This window comes from Papio anubis, chromosome 9 (assembly GCF_008728515.1).
Source record: "Papio anubis isolate 15944 chromosome 9, Panubis1.0, whole genome shotgun sequence".
In the NCBI taxonomy this organism is placed as follows: domain Eukaryota; kingdom Metazoa; phylum Chordata; class Mammalia; order Primates; family Cercopithecidae; genus Papio; species Papio anubis.
This window is the reverse complement of record NC_044984.1, coordinates 110,332,834-110,355,583: the sequence shown is the minus strand read 5'-3', so window position 1 is coordinate 110,355,583 and position 22,750 is coordinate 110,332,834. Positions and strand designations below refer to the sequence as shown.

The 22,750-nt window shown below is 36.7% G+C and overlaps 1 protein-coding gene across 9 annotated transcripts in view; it reads left to right on the top strand.

Annotated features, from left to right (window-relative positions):
* MED13L (mediator complex subunit 13L) overlaps window positions 1-22,750 on the top strand; it is a 318,142-nt gene that overhangs the window by 247,543 nt on the left and 47,849 nt on the right. For 8 of the 9 annotated variants that reach the window (XM_003907212.5, XM_009181779.4, XM_009181778.4 and 5 more), the window contains 9 exons: window positions 5,254-5,399; window positions 7,993-8,187; window positions 8,550-8,738; window positions 12,645-12,810; window positions 14,954-15,058; window positions 18,726-19,457; window positions 20,260-20,485; window positions 21,487-21,592; window positions 21,905-22,029. In XM_003907212.5, the coding sequence (XP_003907261.1) occupies window positions 5,254-5,399; window positions 7,993-8,187; window positions 8,550-8,738; window positions 12,645-12,810; window positions 14,954-15,058; window positions 18,726-19,457; window positions 20,260-20,485; window positions 21,487-21,592; window positions 21,905-22,029 (1,990 nt within the window). Of the gene's footprint in view, window positions 1-5,253; window positions 5,400-5,975; window positions 6,056-7,992; window positions 8,188-8,549; window positions 8,739-12,644; window positions 12,811-14,953; window positions 15,059-18,725; window positions 19,458-20,259; window positions 20,486-21,486; window positions 21,593-21,904; window positions 22,030-22,750 lie in introns of those variants that run through there. The other variant, XM_021922993.2, reaches the window with a different exon arrangement.

Genomic DNA, 22,750 nt, shown 5'->3' with positions numbered 1-22,750 from the left:
TTCTGTGTGGCACATGACCCCACATTTCAACAAGTATAAAAGAATATTGTGAATTATCTCTTTCTCCTTTAGTCATGCCATTTCATTCCCCGAGGGAACCAAAGTTATTAGGAATCGTTTGTTTTGAGACAGAGTCTCTCTGTCACCCAGGCTGGAGTGCAGTGGCATGATCTGGGCTCTCTGCTGCCTCAACCTCAAAGGCTCAAGCAGTCCTCCTACCTCAGCCTCCTGAGTAGCTGGGACTACAGGCAGTGCCAACACACCCAGCTAATTTTTGTATTTTTTGTAGAGATGGGGTTTTGGCCATGTTGCACAGGCTAGTCTTGAACTCCTGAGCTCAGTGATCTGCCCAACTCTGCCTCCCAAAGTGCTGGGATTGCAGGCATGAGCCACCTTGCCCAGCCATTATTAGGTTTTTTGAATGATATTTTCAGAAAAATGTTATGCCAATGTAAGCAAATTGTGTGTGGAAATATTTTTCTCCCCACTTTCCCATTTTATATAACTGGGTGTATATTATTCATACTGTTTTGTGCCTTGTTCCTTTTTTCTCATAACAGTCCTTGTTGGAGGTGTTTCCATATCAGTGTGATCATTTCCTTTTACATGGCTGCAGGGCATTACTTTGTAGCTTATATACCACGGTTTAGTTAACAGGTTCTCTACTGATGACATTTTAGTGTTTTTCAGACTTTATTACAAGCAGTGCTATAATCTATAACTACTCAGTACCATAGTTTTATATGTAGGATAAATTCTTAGAAGTGCTGTTGCTAGGTCACGGGGGATTCAACTTTCTAGTGTCAGTGCTGTCATTCCTGTCCTTGTTTTACATGATCTTAGAAAAAATAGAATTTAATAGTTGGGATTTAGGCTTTATCAAATCCAGTGATTCTCAGAGTGTGGCCTCTGAGCCAGGAGCAGCAGCAGCATCACATGGGAACTTGTTAAAAATGCAGATTTATGGGGCCCACCCTAAACCTCCTGAATCAGAGCCTCAGGGGCCCAGCAGTCTGCACTGACAGGTGCTTTTACATATATGGAAACCGATCAGAGTGATGAAATAACCTACCAAAAATTGTATAATTACTGGTGCCTTCTGTTATATCTCCATTATAACTTTCTTTTTTTTTTTTTTTGTAACGGAGTCTCACTCTGTCCCCCAGGCTGGAGTGTGATGGCGTGATCTCGGCTCACTGCAAGCTCCGCCTCTTGGGTTCACGCCATTCTCCTGCCTCAGCCTCCCGTGTAGCTGGGACTACAGGTGCCCGCCGCCGCACCCGGCTAATTTTTTGTATTTTTAGTAGAGACGGGGTTTCACCGTGTTAGCCAGGATGGTCTCGATCTCCTGACCTCGTGATCCGCCCATCTCAGCCTCCCAAAGTGCTGGGATTACAGGCGTGAGCCACCACGCCCTGCTCCACTATAACTTCTATTTTTCTTGTTTTCAGTGTCTCTTTTAAAAGAACATTTTGGTTTTTTTAAGTTATCTATATAAAAGATAACTTGATTTGATTTTGATTTTTTTTTTTTTTAAATTTATGCTTCTCTTTGTGTTTTGGGACATGGCAAATTCAAATGAAAACTATTTTGAAATTTTTATAAGAATTCTTTAAACTTTCTAAAACCAATCCTTAAAATTAACTCTCTGTTATTGCATATACGAGTCTTTCGATGTCTCAAGGGATGGCCTCCAACATCCTTTTTTTGACTCCTTTCCGGTCACATCCCACCATTCCTGTTAAGAGTTTCCAAACAACATCCTTCTCGTAACCACATCTGTTCTTTGCCTCATGGTTTCTCTTACTTTTTCTTTTCTTTCTACTATTAAACCCTATTTTCTTTCTTTTTTTTTTTTTTAGTTCTATTTTATTTTAAATTGACACATAATAATTGTATGTATTTATGAGCTACAAAGTGATACTTGGATACCAGTATATAGTATGTAACGATCGAATCAGGGTAAGTAACAAATCCATAACCTCAAACATTTATCATTTCTCTGTGGTAAGAACATTCTCTGTTTTACCTATTTTGAGATATACAATGCATTACTGTTGACTAGTTACCCAACTGTGCATTAGAATACTAGAACGTATTGTTCCTAACTGTAACTGTTGGCTAACCTCCTCCATCTTTTCCCTTCCCCTCCCCTGCCTCTAATAATCACAATTCTGCTCTCTACTTATATGAGATCAGCTTTTTTAGATTCATGTGGTATTTGTCTTTTTGTGTCTGACCTATTTCACTTAATATAATGTCCTCCAGGTTCATCCATGTTGTCTCAAATGACAGGATTTCATTCTATAACTTAATAGTATTCCATTGTGTATTATATACCACATTTTCTTTATTCATTCATCCGTTGATGGACACTTAGGTTGATTCCATATCTTAACTATTGTGAATAATAATGAATAAGCATGGGAGTGCAGATAACTCTTCGACATACTGAGTTCATTTCCTTTGTGTATATCCCCAGTGGTGGGATTACTGAATCATATGGTAGTTGTATTTCTAACATTTTGAGGAATCTTTATACTGTTTTTCATAATTGCTGTCTTAATTTACATTTCCACCAACAATGTATAAATATCCTCTTTTCTTCACATCCTTGCCAACACTTGTTATCTGTTATCTTTTTGATGATATCCATTTTAATTGAAGTGAAGGGATATCTTACTGTGGTTTTGATTTGCATTTCCCTGATTACTCATGTGAACATTTTTTCTATATACCTGTTAGCCGTTTGCATGTTTTATTTTCAGAACAAAGTGGTGGTGGGGGGATACATCACACTACCTGACTTCAAAATATACTATAAAGCTATAGTGATCAAAATGGCATGACACTGGCATAAAAACAGACACATAAATCAGTGGAACAGAGTAGAGAACCCAGAAATAAATTCACTTATCAACAGATACTTGATTTAAAAGGTGCCAAGAGCACATACTGGAGGAAAGAATAATGTCTTCAAAAAATGATGCTAGGAAAATTGAATTTCTACATGCAGAGAAATGAAACTAGACCCCTATTTCTCCCCACATACAAAACCAATTCAAAAAAATTAAAAAGTATGAAACTACTAGAAGAAACCATAGGAGAAATCCTTCTTCACATTCGTTGATCTTGGCAAGGATTTTAAAAATAAAACCTCAAAGGTCCAGGTAATGAAAGCAAATATAGAAAATGGGATTATATAAAACTGAAAAGTTTCTGCACAGCAAAGGAATTGACCAAGAGAGTGAAAGGGTAACCACAGAATAGGAGAAAATATTTGCAAACTATATATCTGACAGGGGATTAATATGTGGAATATCTAAGGAACTCAAGTCAGTAGCAGAAACCAACCAGATTAAAAGCTGGGCAAAATACCTGAATGGACATTTCTCAAATTTTCATTTGTTCTTGTCTTCTTAAAGCATTCGTATATTCTTAATTGAAGAAATCACTACTCCTTAGCCTTTCTATGGCATTTTATTATTATTTGTATGTTTGTGCCTGGCTTTATTTTATTTTATTTGTATGCTTTCATATCAGTCTCTTGCTGGTGAATATGCTCCTTGAGGGCAAGGACTGTGTTTTCTTCAGTGTCACTTCAGACTCCTTGCACCGTTCTTAGATAAATGTTGGTTGTATTTGTTCTCATGCACAGTTGGGACTTGGTGGAATAGAGAACATGTTCTGTGGCTATGGCCTACATTTATTTCTCCCACCAGCTTCTTATAAATAAGCTAGTAACTACATGGGATAGCGGGCATGAATAGGGATAAGTCAGCTCAAACTCCCTTAGCCGAAATTTACAGTTGAAAAATAAGCCAATCCACAATCAGTAAAACTATATTTTGGTCCTATTTAATGTGCCAGGTATAATGTATGTAGAAGATGGTGTGTTGCTTTTTATATTATTTTATACCTATAGATGTTCAAATTATGTACATTTTTGCTTTTGTGAACTTTATAAACTTAGAAGTATGGTATCAAGGGTTTTTAAAACTTTTTTCAAAATTCTTTTAAAATTGTAGTCACTATCTTGAATTTACTCTGTCGTGCTAAATACCCAGATACCAAGACTGTGGGTGTTTCCTTTGGTGAAATGTCATATTTTGGTAAAACAAAAAATGTTATCTAAACATACTGGTCAAAGAAGAATATATATATGTCACTGTGTGATAGAGAAACATTTTAATTTTATTTCATTTTTTTCCTTTCAAGCATTATAATTTTGCACTTGAAACAACATTTTTTTTTTTGAGTCATACTCCAAATGTACTTTATAGTATTTTAGAGAAGTTTTGGAAAGAAGCAGCATCTTTGAGATGACTTTTAAAAATTGTGGTTGCTTGGCTTTATTTAGTAAAAATGATTTTGTTTTATCAGGCAAATGTTCTTATGAGATGTTTTGAGAAATGGAGATACGTATGGCTATCTTAGGGCCAGAGTTACAATTTTGAAAAAGTGTGCTGAGGGGTTGGTTTCTGATCTTGTTCGTAAGCCACTCTTTTTGAGACAGGGGTCTTGCTCTGTTGTCCATGGTGAAGTGCAGTGGCGTGATCACAGTTCACTGCAGCCTCGAACCCCTGGGCTCAAGCAATCCCCCCACCTCAGCCTCCTCAGGAGCTAGGACTACAGGCACACACCACCGTGCCTGGCTAATTCATTTATTTATTTTTGGTGGAGATGAGATCTTATGCTGTCCATGCTGGTTTTGAATTCTGGGCTCAAGTTATCCTCCTGCCTCAGCCTCTCAAAACATTGGAATTACAGGTGTGAGCTGTTATGCTGGGTCACTGGGCCACTTTAAAAAGTAAGTATTTTAAGTGTTTATTCATTTATTTGACTGAACACATTTTGTCAAATAAATGAATAAACACTTAAAATACTTACTTTTTAAAGTGGCCCAGTGACCACTGGCTTGTCATGTGCTGGACACTGGGACAATAGAAAACTATTTCAATTCTCTGTTCTTAGGTATTTATAGTTGGCATAAGAGATTTTGTGCAAATGAAACTGGAAACATTTTGTACAGTAACTTACAGAAGTTCTCATTGCAGTATATTCGTATTTCCAGATTTTTCTGATGGCTTAGTTTGTCAATAATGAATTAGAAGTTTCTGTTTTGCCCATAATTAGAAGTCAGCCTTACTGGACGGTTGATAAAGTAGAGTTGTATCTTACCTGTAGTTCCTGTTTCTAGCACCCATTTCCTACCAAAATATAAAGTTGAGTTTCTCATTCTCTCTTTTGTAGTGAGCATTTGTCCTGTGCTTTCACATTTTTTCTACATGGAGAAAGTAATGTATGCACAAGTGTGGAGATTGCCCAGCACCAGCCAATTTATTTGATCAATGAGGAGCATATACACATGGCTCAGTCTTCACCTGCACCATTTCAAGGTAAGTGTGGATGTTCCTGCTCTCCACCCCTATCCACCACCCAGTGGATAACCATCTTGCCCAGTAAAGTTTTGCAGGGTGAGACATTATCTTAAATGGACATTGTAAAACTAAGCATAAGGGTCAGATTTTGAAGAAGGAAGAAAAGACTACCATTTCATAATTCAGTAGTAATAGTGTGTTAGTTTTTTGCTGAAGCTTCTCGCATATATAAGATGGTCTTATGTATATTCTTTTGTAAGAATAAAATGTAGAATTTCCTTCAGAACAAAAGAAAATCAGTAAATACTTGAAAAATATAATTCAATGAGTAATTGACCAAAGTCACAAATTAAAGGTTTTCATTGTTGTGTTTATTAACAAGGTTTTAGGAATGTAATGGTTTATAGAAGATTACCATTATACTTAGTATTTGAAATTTCAATCAGAATCAAAGTTCTAGAATTATACAGTGTATAGTTTCTTTAGCGATGTTCCTTTGTTTTGTTTTAATTTTAAACTCCATTGGTAATAGGTATTTAGTTGTAATTTAACTCATACATTCATATTTTCATTAATTCTCAGCTTTACCACCTAGATATCACCAAAATAACTTCATGTCCTTTTGATCTGAGCATTACAAATCTTTGTTTTGTCTTTGGAATTCAGAATTTTCTGTGAGTAACAGCTTTTAAATGTTATATTAGATTGAACCATATGGAGACAATCTTTTTTTGGTTCAGTCATATGTCATTATTAGAGATGTCTGGTTGAAATGGTCTTAGCATATCACACAATATAATTTTAAAAAACACTGATATTTTAACAGACTTGACTAAAATTTTATAATTGTTGTAACAGCCTGTCATGAGCATTTAGCCTCCATTGTGTTTATTTTTTGTTTTCTATAAACTATTCTGATTTAATTCAATGAAAGCATCTGTTTCTTGCCCCAAAGATAATAAAACTTTTTTTTTTTGAGATAAGAAAGAACATTGAATCCACATTTAACTGTGTCCTAATTTTTAGCTCCAACTCCCCTACTGCAATAAATTTTAAGCTGTGTAAAGTTAGGTGTTTAGTGTATGAACTACTAGAATATTCAAAACCCAATTCTTAAACCGTGTAGTACAAATTGTACAGTATTTGCAAATTGTGGCTTGTCAGAATTTTTAAAATACTGTTTTCTTGAGTGTAAAAGTGCTCAGGACCATCTGACTTCATCCAACATTTTATCACTCAGAATAAAAGCATTTAGTTATGGTAATAACAGTAGAAATAACTAGTCACGAGGGAAGAGAACTTACTTTCTAATCTTCAAAGTTGGGAACAATAATGTTAGGAATACCAGGTCCCTATAGACCACTTTTAGTTTTTCTGATTTTTGTCACTGATGGAAGTCTTAGAATACTTTTGTGGAGCATTCTTCTGCTTATTTTCCATGATTGGTGTGGAGGAAGACCATACTAAGGCAGTTGCTGTCCTTATGGATAATTATGATGAGCATAATTATCCCAATTGATGTGGGAATTTCCTGGAAGCATTATTGCAAAAAAATTACATTTGATTAATTGTGTGTGTTGGAGTCAGTATTTTTATCCCATTTGGATCATTGAGGAACAGCAGAAAGACTCCACGATACATGTAATGCCTATAGCTATCTCTCTCTTGATTGATGTGACATACGATCTAGCTCTTTAAAAAATTAAAAAAAGAAGACATTCCGTTTAATGACCATGCTGAGTTTTTGTAAAAAATTAGAATTAAGAAAAGTAGTCTTTATCTTTAGGAAAGTATTATTTGGAAGATTGAAGTACTCACTCCAAGGCTATGAACTGGCTGGGTAATTCACAGTACTATGTTAACTATATTTTTGTGTCAGACTCAGTGAAAATGACATCAAGGTCAAATACTGAAAGAAGATGGATTTTGGGTCCTTTACGTTGAGTTAAATAAAATTTTACTTAGAGTTGTTTTATCAACAGACTTCTAAAACAGTCAAAACAGAAATGATAACTATTATGCTTTAAGCTTTTTTATATTAAGACTTTCCTACTGTTAGAAATTTTATTTATATGTTATTCTTTGATTACCACAGATGTTTAGGGAGTCTCAGGAACCACAAGAGTATTCAAGTTTTAGGCAGCGTTTGGGGTATATGTGTTGAATGATTTTCTTCTGTTTTGGAAGATTCAGTGTTTATATTGTACAAGCTATTATTAAACATATGTATATGCTTCAAAACATAGCTGTCTGATAACATTGGACTGTCCATATTTTATTTCCTTTAAAAATTGTGAGAAGTGAGAGGTGTATAAATAATAAGAAATTTTAAAATAAGAGACTTCAAAATATCATACTTTTGTGGCTAAAGCGGGAGCATCACTTGACCCTAGGAGTTCAAGACCAGCCTGAGCAACATAGGGAGACCCAGTCTCTACAAAAATAATTTTTTTAAAAATTTGTTTTAAATCATACTTTAAATAGAGTTAGGAAATAAAGAGCAATGTACATTCAGTGATACTGTAATCTAAAATTACCATATATGTAGTGTTGCACTTAAGTAGGAATTATTTCTCTAATGTTTAGCATGTGTTTCTCCTCCCCTCTATAGTACTGGTAAGTCCTTATGGATTAAATGGGACACTAACAGGCCAAGCATACAAGATGTCAGATCCAGCCACTCGTAAGTTGATTGAGGAATGGCAGTATTTCTACCCGATGGTGCTAAAAAAGAAAGAGGAATCGAAAGAGGAAGACGAGTTGGGATATGATGATGATTTCCCTGTGGCAGTTGAAGTAATTGTTGGTAAGAGAAAATATTTTGCCTGAAGAACTTTGTTCTTCTTCCTCTTCCTTAATTTAAAAAGATAATCATTTAGATTCATCAGAAATAATCTCCATAATTTTCCCATCTTTTTAAAGAAATTCTCTTGACACAATGGTATATGCTGAGTAGTTATCTTGCCTGAAGCACCCTTGGTCCCTGTATTCCACATGCATCATGTTGGAACACATGTTTAACAGCTATTAACTTACGAGAGAATGGAGCCTATCACTTTTGGCAGTACTTCATGAGCATCTCATTTTCACCACTAGAATCATAAAATTGGGAGTCTTGTGTGAAGTCTTTCTCAGTCCTGGTTCTTTCCTTGTTCTCTTTGCTTATAGGTGGTGTTCGGATGGTTTACCCTTCAGCATTTGTTTTGATCTCTCAGAATGACATCCCGGTTCCTCAGAGTGTTGCCAGTGCTGGAGGCCACATTACAGTTGGGCAGCAAGGGCTTGGTAGTGTGAAGGACCCAAGTAACTGTGGGATGCCTCTGACCCCTCCCACCTCTCCAGAACAGGCCATCCTAGGTAAGTAGGATCCAGGAGTGTCCTGGGGGGAAGAGATCCCAGACAATTGTATAGTCTACCTGCCATGGAACAGGTGAGAAAACAGAAATTCCTCTTGGAAGAGATGGAGGTAGTAGAGTAACGTAAGGATTTTACAAAATGGAGAAGGAAAACTATCAACACACAGAATTCCTATACTTCAGAATTTTAACTCTGTCCATATTAGTCTTTATTGTTATTAAATAGTTTAGATTCTTTTAAGGTCTGCCCCTTTACGTGTGTGTGTTCACATACAGATAAAATGTAGGTTGTTTTTTTAAATAATTTTGAACAACTGAAGAATACTAAATCAGAAAATGACTGAAGACTCTGCCCCAGTGACCATTGTCAGCCAGGGACAGGCCTTGGGCAACTCTTTTCCCTGTTAGATGTAAAGTTAGACTAGCGATTAGGAGCTCTAAATAAATACTTTTTCCTGTCAGTAATATGTCTGCATTAATAATAAATATTAATTATATGGGACAATTTTGACAGTGGGAACTGCCTGTCTTCATGGAAAAATTCAGAAATTGTTTAAATTGGGAGTATTTTTGTCTTCTTTGTTGAGTGGTATAGTTCCTCTGTTAACTTTGTTGTTGTTGTAGTTGACCTCACTTTAATTAGAAATGTGGTCAGTATGGAAAGGATACTCATCATACTTGAGCTGAAATGAGATTATTTATTTATAAGCATTGAATGTAGGCCAAGCTGGCAGGAACATTAGAGTAAATAAAGCCTTGGCTGCTAAACTTTGAAAATAAACTATCAAGCGTGATACATACGTAATCCTCATGAAAATTACCAGAGTAAGACAAAATTTCAAAGTTTCTAGCATAATTCGTGGCAAGTAGTGGGCATTAAATAAATGTTTATAGTTAAAGAAGATATTGGGGAAAAGCATAAACTTTGTGACTGAACACACCTAGTTATAAAACCTGGCTATATCATTCACAAGGTGAGTGACCTTATTTAATTCTCATAGTTTTTCTGAATCTCAGTTATTTTTTCTGATAAATACGTACTTTATTGGATTGTAGTACATATTAGGTAATATATACAAGTGCTTGGTAAACAATAGTCATATACAAGTGATAGCAATAATTTAAAGCAATATTCAAAACTCGAAGTTTAGCACATATTATCTGGAGGACATTACTCAGATGTTTTGTGGGAGAATGGAAATGGACATGTCTGTTTTTTAGAGCCATGTATTTGCTGAGGTGGTTTAAAACAAAACAAAAAGAAAAAAGTACATCCAAGGCCAGGCATAGTGGCTTATGCCTGTAATCCCAGCATTTTGGAAGGTCATGGCAGGTGGATCGCTTGAGCTCAGGAGTTTCAGACTATGCTGGGCATCATGGTGGAATCCTGTTTCTCCAAAAAAAAAACAAAAATTAGCTGTGCGTGGTGACAAATGCCTGTAATTCCAGCTACTTGGGAGGCTGAGGTGGGAGGATGGCTTGAGCCCAGGAGGTGGTTTTCGTGAGCCAAGATAGCATCAGTGCACTCCAGCATGGGCGACAGAGCTGGACCCTGTCTCATAAAAATAAAAAAGTACTTCCAGCTTTCATTTAGTAGAGCAGAGAATCTGGATGATTCCTTGAAAGGATTTGTCATCAATCAACTGTATTCAACTAAAAAAGAACTTTCACAGTCTTTTGTAGTAATCATCATATATATAAAAATTAGAATTATCAGTATTTTGAAAAGTTTTTAATGTCACATCACAATTTGGATTTTTAACAATTGTACTACATTATTAAGTTATCCACTTTTGTTTGTCTGTTTTTGTTTTGCCTTGTACTTAGTGAAATTTGTATTCAACTTAAAATTGAAGGTCTGCTGTGTGCATGATGCTTGACCTCTGGTCGGTTCAGAAGTCTTAATAGTCATAATTCAGAAACAAGAGGTTTTGTTGATGGGGAATTTCAATGTGGAATAATTAACTATGGATCTTCAAATTCCTTCCCCCCTAACTCTGTATGCTATTGTGTTAGGCCTTGGATAAATAAATCCCCTGATGTCGTCGCCTTATTCCTTAAAATAAACACACGAAACTGAACAAAAGCTGCCAATATCGTTGCAGTAAAATGAATTTGCCTAAATTTTCATATCATAGGGTGTTGAATTACAGGTTAGGAGTCTTAATGCTGTATTGGAGAGTATCCTGGTCAGCCTTGACATTCTGTAGTTGAATGCCATGTTTTTCTAGATATAGGACAGAATGGGCTACTTTGTCCTATAAAAAAACGCCAAGGTTCTCCTGGATTAGCAGAGGGCTTAGTAGGGCCAAATGGTATTAATGATGTTACTCATACCTTATCTGGATTGGTATATCCACTTGCCTCTTTGATATGTAGAGGCAATTGCAAGTAACAACATTCAACATGCATTTTAACAGCTTGGAGTAACAAGTCTTATTTAATTCCATCTAAGATACCACTCAGATTTTAGTTCAGTCATTTAAGTGCTACTGAAAAGCTTCAGCCTAGCTTTAGTCAGAAGAGTCTGTGTGGCTTGTTTCTCCCTACTGTTTCTTTTCTTGGTCATAAATTGTTTCTTTATGATACCATGGGCATATGATCTCTTTAGCTGTATTGTAGGATGTTTCCGAGAGAAGGTCTGTGTTATCTACTTCTGTTTGTTTCTTCAGTTTGCCTAGTTTTATAATTGGTGGTTGGAAAGCAATTGTAAAATTGAAATTCTTTTGCATCATGAACCAAGTTGGGAACTTTTAAAATAAAAGGTAGCAAAGAAAGTTCAAATTTCTTATCTCATTTGTAATATGGTAATACTTTTATCGGAAACGAGTGCTTCATTTCCTTAGAATATAAGCATTTGGATCTTTTTTTTTTTTTAATAGACGTAAGCCTGATCATTTAGCTCATATTATCATCATCTTTCATTGATAATAAGAATACTTAGTTTCTGTTATAAGGTTGCTTCTTTCTTTTTCATCTTGACTTTCGTTAAGATGTTTTGCATCATAGTTCTATTGAGAAGAAAATCCATAATATACTTACTAAGTCAAATAGATAAAAGTGATTCAGTCAGAATTTAATACTGGAAATTGACTTTAGTATTTGTCCTATATAAGATAGAAGTAGTAAAATACTCAAAATGTAAACAACAACCAGTATCGTCAACAATCATAATGAACATAATTGAAAGAAATAGATTATATTCATAACCACTGTATTTGGAAAAACTAAGTGGAGTTACTAGAGAGAAACCAATGAATTTTTAGTCCTCTGACATAAAATGTCAAGACAACCTCTCTCAGTGTTTTAGTACTAAGTTTTAAATACATGGTGTCAGGCATAAGGACAAACAGTACCACACACAGATTTGAAATTTGACCTTGTTAAAAGCTTTGTGCCATTACTTTTCTTTTTCCTATCCAGCGCACTGTGTGCTGCTGATCCACAGCCATTTAGCTACATGAGTATAAAGCTCCCTCTACTGTTTCCTTTTGCCTCGAAACTCACTGACTGTGTTAAGATTTAAAAATCTAAAACAGTCAGTGGAAGTTTACATCTTTAATATTGTGATGTATGAACCCTTCCTTCTGAGTTGTATCCAATACATGTGGAGTAGGAGTGCCTCTCTATGTGTGTGCCCTTATGGGTGTGTGAGTGTTCATCTGATTAGATGATTTAGGGAGAGAACAAAGAATCATGTGGTCAAAGTTTCAGGGAAAAAATCCATTCTGACCCAAATTTTACTCATAATTACAGATAGTGTTATTGCCAGGGAATAGGGGAAAAGCGACATGTATGTGACTTTCAACAATTAAAATGCATATTTATGTTAAATAGGATAGTAGTCTATGAAGTAGGAAACCTTTTCAGAAAATCTTAACGTTCCAAATTGCCTTTTTTTTTTCAGGTGAGAGTGGAGGTATGCAGAGTGCTGCCAGTCACCTAGTTTCCCAAGATGGGGGGATGATAACTATGCACAGTCCAAAGAGATCGGGGAAGATTCCTCCAAAACTCCACAATCATATGGTCCATCGAGTCTGGAAGGAATGCATCCTCAACAGAACCCAGTCCAAGTATGTTTTCTCGATTATGTCTAGATCATAGTTTAGTAACCATCTCCTTGATTGCTACCTGAAAAATGTCAATCACATTGCACTATTGTGTGACCAGATTTGAGAAGTCACCAGATTAGTATTGCATCTTTTTGAATTTAATAGAACAAAATTTGAAATAAAGATGTTAAAATCAAGACATTTACTGTACTTGATTTCATTATTGAGGAAGTTTTCGAAGTTCCTGATACTGTACAGATTGGCATGGTGTTGACCTGACATTTTGTAGCACAGCTGGCACAGAGATTTACTGTGGGTGTCAGGACAGTAACCAGTGGGTTTGGTTTTTCCTTGTATATCAGTGTATGAGTGCTTCCCTATTATGAAGGGAAAGAACCTTCCTTGCTGATTTACTATTGTGTACTGGCCTTAGTTGTAATTAACAATACATTTTGAACTAGACTGATGACAGTTGGAGGGGTGTTTATTATCTGCCGTGCTCCTGTTTGTTGATTTGAGAAAATTATGTTCTTTTCTTCCCCCACCTAACTTTCCTTCCTTTCCAATCTCCCTGCCTTTCTTCTTTAACATACTTTTGGAAAAAGGGGAGAATTGATTTTTTAGAGAAGACTGCTGATGATTATTTTATTGCCTAAACGATAATGACAAACAGTAGTCAATAAGTGCTATTCCGCTTATCAAGATTTATGTAAACATAATCAGCACAGTTTTATATCTGTTTTAATATGAGTAGATGTCTACTTTCTTGACTAATGAAAGTAGACAAATGAGTCTTGATTCTCTGAAACAGAATGAATATGGACATGCGTGTCAGTAACTTCCAATAATTTCCTTCATGTAGAAGCCAATGAAATGTTTCTTAAGTGACTACTATTCCAAGTTTTGATACATATTTAAAACCTGTCCTCAGCTTTTAGGAAGTTCATACTAAATATTTATTGGCCAATAAATTGATTCTAGAATAGGCCATTGAAGATGTAGTAGATAGCTGTAAAATAATTGTAGTGGAAAATCATGTCACGTTCTAGAATTAAAAAGCTATCTCTAGTCACTTTAAAATGATCCTTTCCTTTAGAATAATTGGTACAGATATTTTTACTTCCATCTGCAATGCCTAGATTATTTCCAAGTAAACATTTGCTTTTTCTTTTCCTTTCATTTATCATCTTTGATTTTTAATCACCATCAACTTTACACCTCCACAACTCTTAACAGATCATAGTCACTCTCTCAGCAGCACAGAACAGGGAGACGAGACAACCAGGAGGGCAGTGGAGGGCAGAGAGTGGGAGAACGCCCTATAGAGCCTCTGTTGAAACACTTTGCAGTATCTGCTGTAGCAAAATCAACAATCCAAAAATATTGCCCCTTATTGTTAATTCATTGTATAATAAAGGTATCTGCTTTTTGCTACCAATTATCAGTGATATGTAGGAGATACTTCTGTTTTTTTATTTCACATTAGGAGTGTTGCTCTTAAATGCTAGTAAATATTTTACAGGATGAGTATCTTATCCAGAGTTCGTGGGACCAGAAGTGTTTGTTCAGATTTTTAGATTTTGGAATATTTGCATATACTTAGTGAGATATCTTGGGGATGAGTCTTAAGTCTAAGCACAAAGTTTTTTTATGTTTCATGTGCACATAGCCTAAAGGTTAATTTTATACAATGTCTTAAAACAATTTTGTGCATGGAACAAAGTTTGTGTACATTGAACCATCGGTAAGCAAAGGTAGTCTATCTCAGCCACCCATGTGGATAATCTGTGGTTGTTCAGCATCACCATCATTCCTGACTCAGAATTTATATGCTACAGATAAGCAGTCACCTCAGCCTCCCAAGTATCTGGGACTACAGGCAAACACCACTGTGCCTGGCTAATTTTTGTATTTTTTTGTATGTATGGGGTTTCGCCATGTTGCCCAGGATGGTCTCAAACTCCTGGACTCAAGCGATCCGCCCACCTTAGCCTCCCAAAATGCTGGGATTACAGGTATGAACCACATGCGCCCAGCCAAATAGAAACATTTTGAACAGGATACCGTTACTGTGTGAGTGAAATGTATTCAACTCCTGAACATTTTTCTCCCCAGGAGTATGGGTATTATGTTCACACATAAGTCACATTTTTAACCCTTTTAGGAGGAGCCAAATGTCAACTCCAACTCTTGAAGAAGAGCCTGCTAGCAATCCTGCTACTTGGGATTTTGTGGATCCAACCCAAAGAGTCAGCTGTTCTTGTTCCAGGTAGGTAATAAAAAAAGCAAAATAGTAGTAAGATCGAATGATGGCGCATCTTGTTGATTCCTCTCCTGGTCTCACAGATCAGTTCTTCCTGATTCTCCATTCTCCTCCAGTACAGAAGAAAAAGAGTTTTTTTCTTATATGCAGATGATACAGTTTTATCGTCAGGACTCAGAGTTTGTTAGACAGTCGGCCCTGTTAACAAATTGCTCCCACAACTTTTTTTCTGGTTAGCAGCTTCAAAACTAAAGGCATCAGTTTGACAAGACAATTCTTAGCCCTTTAAATGACTATTTAACTACTCTTAATTTTAAAGTAGAGATACACATTAAAAACAGATTGACTTGAGTCAATAGAATTTGGATTAAAGAGATTTTCTGTAGATAATTTGTTTTGTTGCTAGCAGTGGTGTTTTTTGATTGAGACAGGTATTTGGTCACAACTGCTAAAAGCTAAAATTGTTGCAGTCATGGTATCTTAGTTGCTTATTCATTTAGTTCTTTGGATATGGCCTCAGATTGCTTTTTTGTAGAAAATTTTTATATTCTTCTTGGATATTCCATTGACTTGCCACTCTTTGTTGTAGTAAAGAATCTTATCGTTATGGATTTTCATTAGGGTTCTTAAATTCTTTAAGTGGGCGTTTAAGTCTTATCCCCCAGCTCATTTGACAGTTAGAAGAAGTGGTAGTGATTTTTCACCTAGACTGGGCTATTTTGAGTAGCCTTGCCTCTGAAATATACACTTTCAAATTTGATACTGTTCAATGTGGATAAAAAGTTCAGGTGAGATAAGCATATTTAGAAGATGGCCATTCATGTCTCTAGTGAGATCAGGGCTTCTTAATGTAGCATGAGTGAGTTGGCTTCACGCTGAGGAGGTGGTCCATATGCCCCCTGCATATATGCAAACTGCTGCATGTGTACACTTAGGGAACAGCTTTGACACCTTTTCCTCTTCTCCGCTGCCTCTTGAGGTGATTCTTTTATCAAGCTCTGCCTTGGCAGCCTCTTGTTGAGAGATGTAAAGATAAGCCTAATGAATCTCATTATTGATTTTTCAGGGAGGATGTTTTTGAAGAAGTTGTTTGCTCACTAAGGGTTCCCTTTCTGAGCATGTGAGAGCCTCTCTCTGGTGTTAGTAGGTGTGGTATGCTACAGCTGAATACTACTTTACTCTTGTCTCTAGGCTGTTGTGAATTGTGTGACAAAAAGTATTTTCCCAGTAACTTTGATTTATGGACAGTTCACAGCCAAGTTAAGGCCCAGCTTTAGCACATACATAGGATATAAATTGTGGTGTATTTAACTTTTCTTTCATCTTATTTTCCCTGTGCTTACCTTAGCCCAGATTTTTTCACTTAAAAAAATAAACTATTTACTGATTTTTACACGTTTTTATTAGCTACCTGGAATTATTTTTGTAACACATTAAGTGTAAATAAACAAATAATGTTTTCCTTTTTGTTTTCTGGAATTATTGCTGTATTTCTTTGCCAAATGCACATATCTTCAGGTCTTTTTTTTTATAACCATATGCATACCAAGGCACCATTCCTTTGACTTTCCAACTTCTGTACCAACCTGACTTTCAGAGAGTCTTGTATTTTGGGGGATGCCTTTAAGAAAAATGCTTAGGCTGGGTGCAGTGGTTCGCGCCTGTAATCCCAGCACTTTGGAAGGCCAAGGCAGGCGGATCACAAGATCAAGAGTTTGAGACCAGCCTGCTCAACATGGTGAAACCCCATTTCTGCTTAAAAAATACAAAAATTAGCCAGCCATGGTGGCACGTGCCTGTAATCCCAGTTGCTCACGAGGCTGAGGCAGGAGAATTGCTTGAACCCGGGAGGCGGAGGTGGTAGTGAGCCGAGATCGTGCCACTCTACTCCAGCCTGGGCAACAGAGCGAGACTCCGTCTCAAAAAAAAAAAAAAAAAGAAAAATCCTTAATTTTTGCCATATATGCTTCCCCACAAACTCGGAACCCTATTGTGGTCATTTTTATCACAATTTTCTCTTCTCAGCGTACAGACTTTTTAGATTTAATTTGTCACTGGATTTCACACTGACTTCCTTTGAAATGTCTATTGTAGTCCTCCTTTCCTTGTTCTTTTAGTCATGATCTATTTCTGCATGTTTGGGCCCTGCCTCAGGTTTCTTCTTACCACCAGTCACGCGTATAGTGTGCGGCCTTCCTCTGATTTCCCCACTGTCTGTGCTAGGTTCCTTTCCTGCTGAGATGCGCTGCGATTCGCTCCTACCTACTGTGCATTCCTCATTCTAACCTTTTTGCAATGTAGCTGAATCATTAAATACAGTTGAAGAAACTAACTTTATGATTAGGTTATCCACTTTGCAAAACATCTTTACTTTGAAGAGGGTATCGTAAAGTGTCTCTCAAAGAACTAGTATGGGTAAATGCTGTCTGAGAAAAAAAGTCTAAAAGACTAAAATTTTAGGTTTTAAAATAAGTACCTTCATAAGATATTGAGATATTTTCTGAGGAGACATTCACATGTTACTGTGATACCGTGCTCGTTGGGCTTAAAGACAAGAAGTTCAGGAGTGTTTTTTTTTATTTCTTTGAGTAGCAAAGACTTTGGGAAGAGTATTTTCAGATTATCTGCTGCAGGATTACTGAACCCATTATGGTACAGACCACTCCTTCCACTATTTAATGGCCTTATGGAGCAGGGCAGCCATCCTGCTGTCCCACTAAACCATCCCATTATGCCCCACAAATCCGTTTTACTGCTCACTAGGGCATCATTTAGTGCAATGCGGCAGTAATTTAATGCCACCCTAGTGGCCTCAGAGAGTTACTACTACACCGGCAGGAGAGCTCACATTTTTCCCCGGGAATGATTTATATATTGGGAGGTGCTGGCTGACCTGCAGTATAACTTTGTTGTACAGATTAAACCTTGGCATCATCTAGTGGGCTCTTACGGAGCCATTTTTCACACCCATGCTTGCCAAGAAGTGTGTTAGGATGTGAGCCGACTTGGTTTTTCTGCTTAGATGGTTCAGGTGCATTTGTGTATGTGTGGTATTAAGTTCTATCATTTTAACATGTGTCTGTAAGATCCAAAGTTGTCTTTTATCCCTTCTTGCCTAGATATAGTGGCACATAAAGTTTCTAGTATATTTATCCTATTAAATGTTCTTAGGATTGGAACTTACTGTTTTAGTTCTACACTTTGAGGCAGACTAGTTGCATAGTTATTTTATTCCCAATTTACAGCACTACAAGCCATTATAAGCCATTCTATATTACAGTTAGTAGAGTGTTATAAAATAGAAATTGGAAACTTTGTTTTTTCTTGGCAGAGAATCTCATGACTCCACTCTCATGGTTTTAAGATACGGTATGAATAGGTTATCTGAGGCCCTCACCAAATCTAAAGATTTGGGGTTTTTTTTGAATCAGTGATTTGTAGGGGTTAACAATGTACTTTACATCTTTTGTTATGCCCGTTTCTTATCTGCTTAACTTGTATGTGATTGATTCTTCATTTTTCATTGGGGTGTATTGTTTTTTAGTTACATAATAAAAACTAGAGCCCTTTTATATGTATTAGTACATCTAATGTATGCTTTAAAAGGCAAAATTTTGTCAGAGAATCTCTTTTCTTAATGTTATAATGATGTAATTATTTACTCTCATTTTAGGCATAAGCTTTTAAAACGTTGTGCAGTAGGACCCAATCGACCTCCCACAATGTCTCAGCCAGGGTTCAGTGCAGGACCATCATCATCTTCATCTTTACCACCTCCTGCTTCTTCTAAGCACAAAACAACAGAAAGACAGGAAAAAGGAGACAAGCTGCAGAAGAGACCCTTAATCCCGTTTCACCATAGGCCCTCCGTGGCCGAAGAGTTATGCATGGAGCAAGATGCGCCAGGACAGAAACTAGGGTTGGCAGGGATTGACTCCTCCTTAGAGGTGTCTAGCAGTAGGAAGTATGATAAGCAAATGGCCGTGCCTTCCAGAAATACAAGCAAGCAAATGAATCTGAATCCTATGGATTCACCTCATTCCCCTATATCCCCTCTGCCGCCAACACTCAGCCCTCAGCCACGAGGTCAGGAAACAGAGAGTTTGGACCCACCGTCTGTCCCTGTGAATCCAGCCCTCTATGGAAATGGACTAGAACTCCAGCAGTTGTCTACTCTGGATGACAGAACTGTCCTCGTAGGCCAAAGACTGCCTCTCATGGCAGAGGTCAGCGAGACAGCCTTATATTGTGGGATTAGGCCCTCGAACCCAGAGTCATCAGAAAAGTGGTGGCATAGTTATCGTCTCCCACCCAGTGATGATGCTGAGTTCAGGCCTCCAGAGCTCCAGGGTGAGAGATGTGATGCCAAAATGGAGGTAAACTCAGAGAGCACTGCATTGCAAAGGTAAGACAGCCCTCTGCACCACCCACCCATCCTCTGGAAGGACAGGGGCTCCCTCCCCGTCTCTCCCTGCTAAACTTTCAGGTTCAAAATTGAAGTAGGCTTTTCTTTGTCCTTCTTGACTCTGGATATGGAAAATGTTTAATGGTCAAATGCTTTGACCTACATACAGATGAGCACACATGTGATTTAACACATGGGCATATAAAGAACTCTTTATGCCATTTTAGTACACTCCGAATATATTAATACATTTTTGCCCTACTGTTTGTTAATTAAATAATATAGCTTTATGAGACTTTCCATATTGCCATCAGTGCCTTCTTTGTATGTTGACATTTTTGAGGAACGCTTTGCCTGCATTCAGGTGTATGTGTCATGTATCTAGTATAATATTTATAGCTCTTTTGAGCCACCCATTCTAAAACTTTACATAGATTATCTCATTTAATCTTCACTGTACCATATTATTCTATTAATTTTATAACTGAGAAACTAGGGCCATGCAGTTAGTAAATGATACACATGGAATTTGAACTTAGGCAGTCTGTCCTGAGAACCTGTGCTCTTAAGTGGAATCGATGGACTCAGAGACAAAAACATACATTCTTGACAAAGTATACTAATTTTTATTTAATCATGAATATAAACTGTAAAAGCAAATAACTATATCGGTGAATTTTTAGTTGTTTTTACAAAAAGTTTAAGCTTTGTAAATGCTTTAAGTCATAAATGCTTTTTTTTTTTTTTAAAGAAACTGATTTAACCTTGTTTATCTTGTTTAAATTGTCATTTTGTCTTTTAGACTCTTAGCACAACCTAACAAACGGTTTAAAATCTGGCAAGACAAACAGCCCCAGATGCAGCCACTCCACTTCCTTGACCCATTGCCTCTATCGCAACAACCTGGAGACAGTTTGGGAGAAGTGAATGACCCATATACCTTCGAAGATGGTGACATAAAATACATCTTTACAGCCAACAAGAAATGCAAACAAGGGACGGAGAAAGATTCCCTGAAAAAGAATAAGGTACCATTTAACAGAGAGAGAGTCCAGCAGGGTGTGGGTTTCTATCTATGTCAGTACAACATGTGTGGGAAGACTTTGGAGGCAGAACGTTTGAGATAGTCTTGCCTGATTGCTCTGTCCCCATATTCATGCTCTTGGTACTATTGTATTGAACAGCGTATTGTTCCTTTTTATGTCATGGCTCACCTTTGTTTAAAAGTCAGCCGAACATAAATGAAGCCTCATATTTTCCAGACTATAGCTTGTACAGTGCATGTTTCCTCTCATATGCTAATTCTTGTTGGCCTATGCTCCCTATTTCTTTTAAAATATTATTCAAAAGTACCCAAAATGTAAAGGAAAAAATGTTGGTAACAGTATGTATATACAGTTTATCGAGCGCTTCTTATCCTTACTGTGCCAAGCGCTATACCTATGTATTCTCTGGATTAATATCGACTCTACCCATAGACTATCAGTATTAATTTTACTGGTTTCATCATCATAAAAATGAGTACTGGTTGTGTCTGCTGTCTTTAATTTTAAATTTTCAGACATTCTAAAATACTGGGCCATTGAAATAGGTATTCTTGAGAATCAAGGAAGTAAGACAATTATAAGAGGCCAGTATGGTTCAGGGGAATGCTTTTTAGATTGTTTTATACTGATCTCCCTAGATCCAGACAGCTGAATCTATAATTTAGCATCTAAAATGTTGTTAAAGGCAGCTTTTAACACCATGGCAGGTCTGTAATCAACTGCCACCAGTACTGCTTAGACATAAAACACTGATTCACTCAGAATACCCCATAGGATTGAGGGGAAAGTGGGGATCTCATGGTTCTGTTGAAATTCGAGAGAAAGGACCTATCTTTTATTTCCTTTGGTTGCATAGACCATGGTTTATCATACTTGTGCTCATAACAAGTTCCATTCTACCCTCTAATTCTTTGTGTTCTCCCTCATATTTCACACTTTGGGTTGGTGTTCATGTGTTTTGTTTGGCTGAATTTATTATACAGTCAGAGGATGGATTTGGTACCAAGGATGTCACTACACCAGGTCATTCCACGCCGGTGCCTGATGGGAAAAATGCCATGTCTATTTTCAGTTCTGCTACTAAAACAGGTGTGTACAATGATTATTTGCCTCACTTGGATTGTTGCTAAAATAAAATGCAAAGGAGATGCTTCTCAATGTAAAATTTTATTCTTATTGTAATAAGAATTTCTTCTCATCTTTAATATATTTTTCATAGTTTGTTTTTCAGTTCCTTTCAAAACTGATAAACATATTTGGAAGTAATTATCTCTAAATTTAACTAAAACCGTAGGGAAAAACTCACAGGCAGGTCATGTTCATTGAGATCCGTGTCCTCTCCCCACTCCTTTGCGCTTGGTGGAGTTGTTTATTCTGTGTCTTTTGCCTCCTTTCCTACAGATGTCCGGCAGGATAATGCTGCTGGCAGAGCTGGCTCCAGTAGCCTTACGCAGGTAACAGATTTGGCACCTTCCCTGCATGACTTAGACAACATCTTTGATAATTCTGATGACGACGAACTTGGGGTGAGTTTGCCAGAGCTACATACACAAAAATTTTGCTACGTGAAAGGACTTTATGTCAGTGTTGTAGTATTTCCTTATAGTTTGGTCTCCTGAATTTGGGGGCTCTTATTTCGGGTTCTGAATGTTCTTTTTAAATGTCTGTATACTGGAGTCTAGTCACGCTGTATAAAAAAAGTTTGTATACTTGGAAAACATTGTAAAGGTTATTAGCGTAGTTTATCCACCTCTAGAGTTTTGTTCATTGAAGGATCTTTTTCATTAGTGTATTCCAGTTGTACATATTAAAATCTTTCATATTTATTTTAATAAATTCTTCTAAATATCACAGGACCACTAGAAATGTATTATGTTGTCCCTTAGGTTTGATTTTTAAAGTAATGCCCATATAACTTTTTTTCATCTAATAAGTCAGAGGTTAGATATGCAAATATGATTTATACTTTTTCAGATCATGGCATCATTATAGGGGAATAGAATTTATATACATAGAAGTTAAATAATTCAAGGCAGCGTATGATTAAAATGACAGAGAAGAATAATTATTATAATCCTTTGGAGATCAGCTGAAATAAGAGTCAGGAAATGTGTGTTCTCGTCCTCCTAACCAACTCTGTACCTTTGGGCAAATACAAGTGTCTGTTTTTTCTGGGAGACCTAGAGATGAATAAGATAGGCTCTGTTTTCAAAAAGCTCAGCTTATTAGTTTATTTTTCTTTCATTT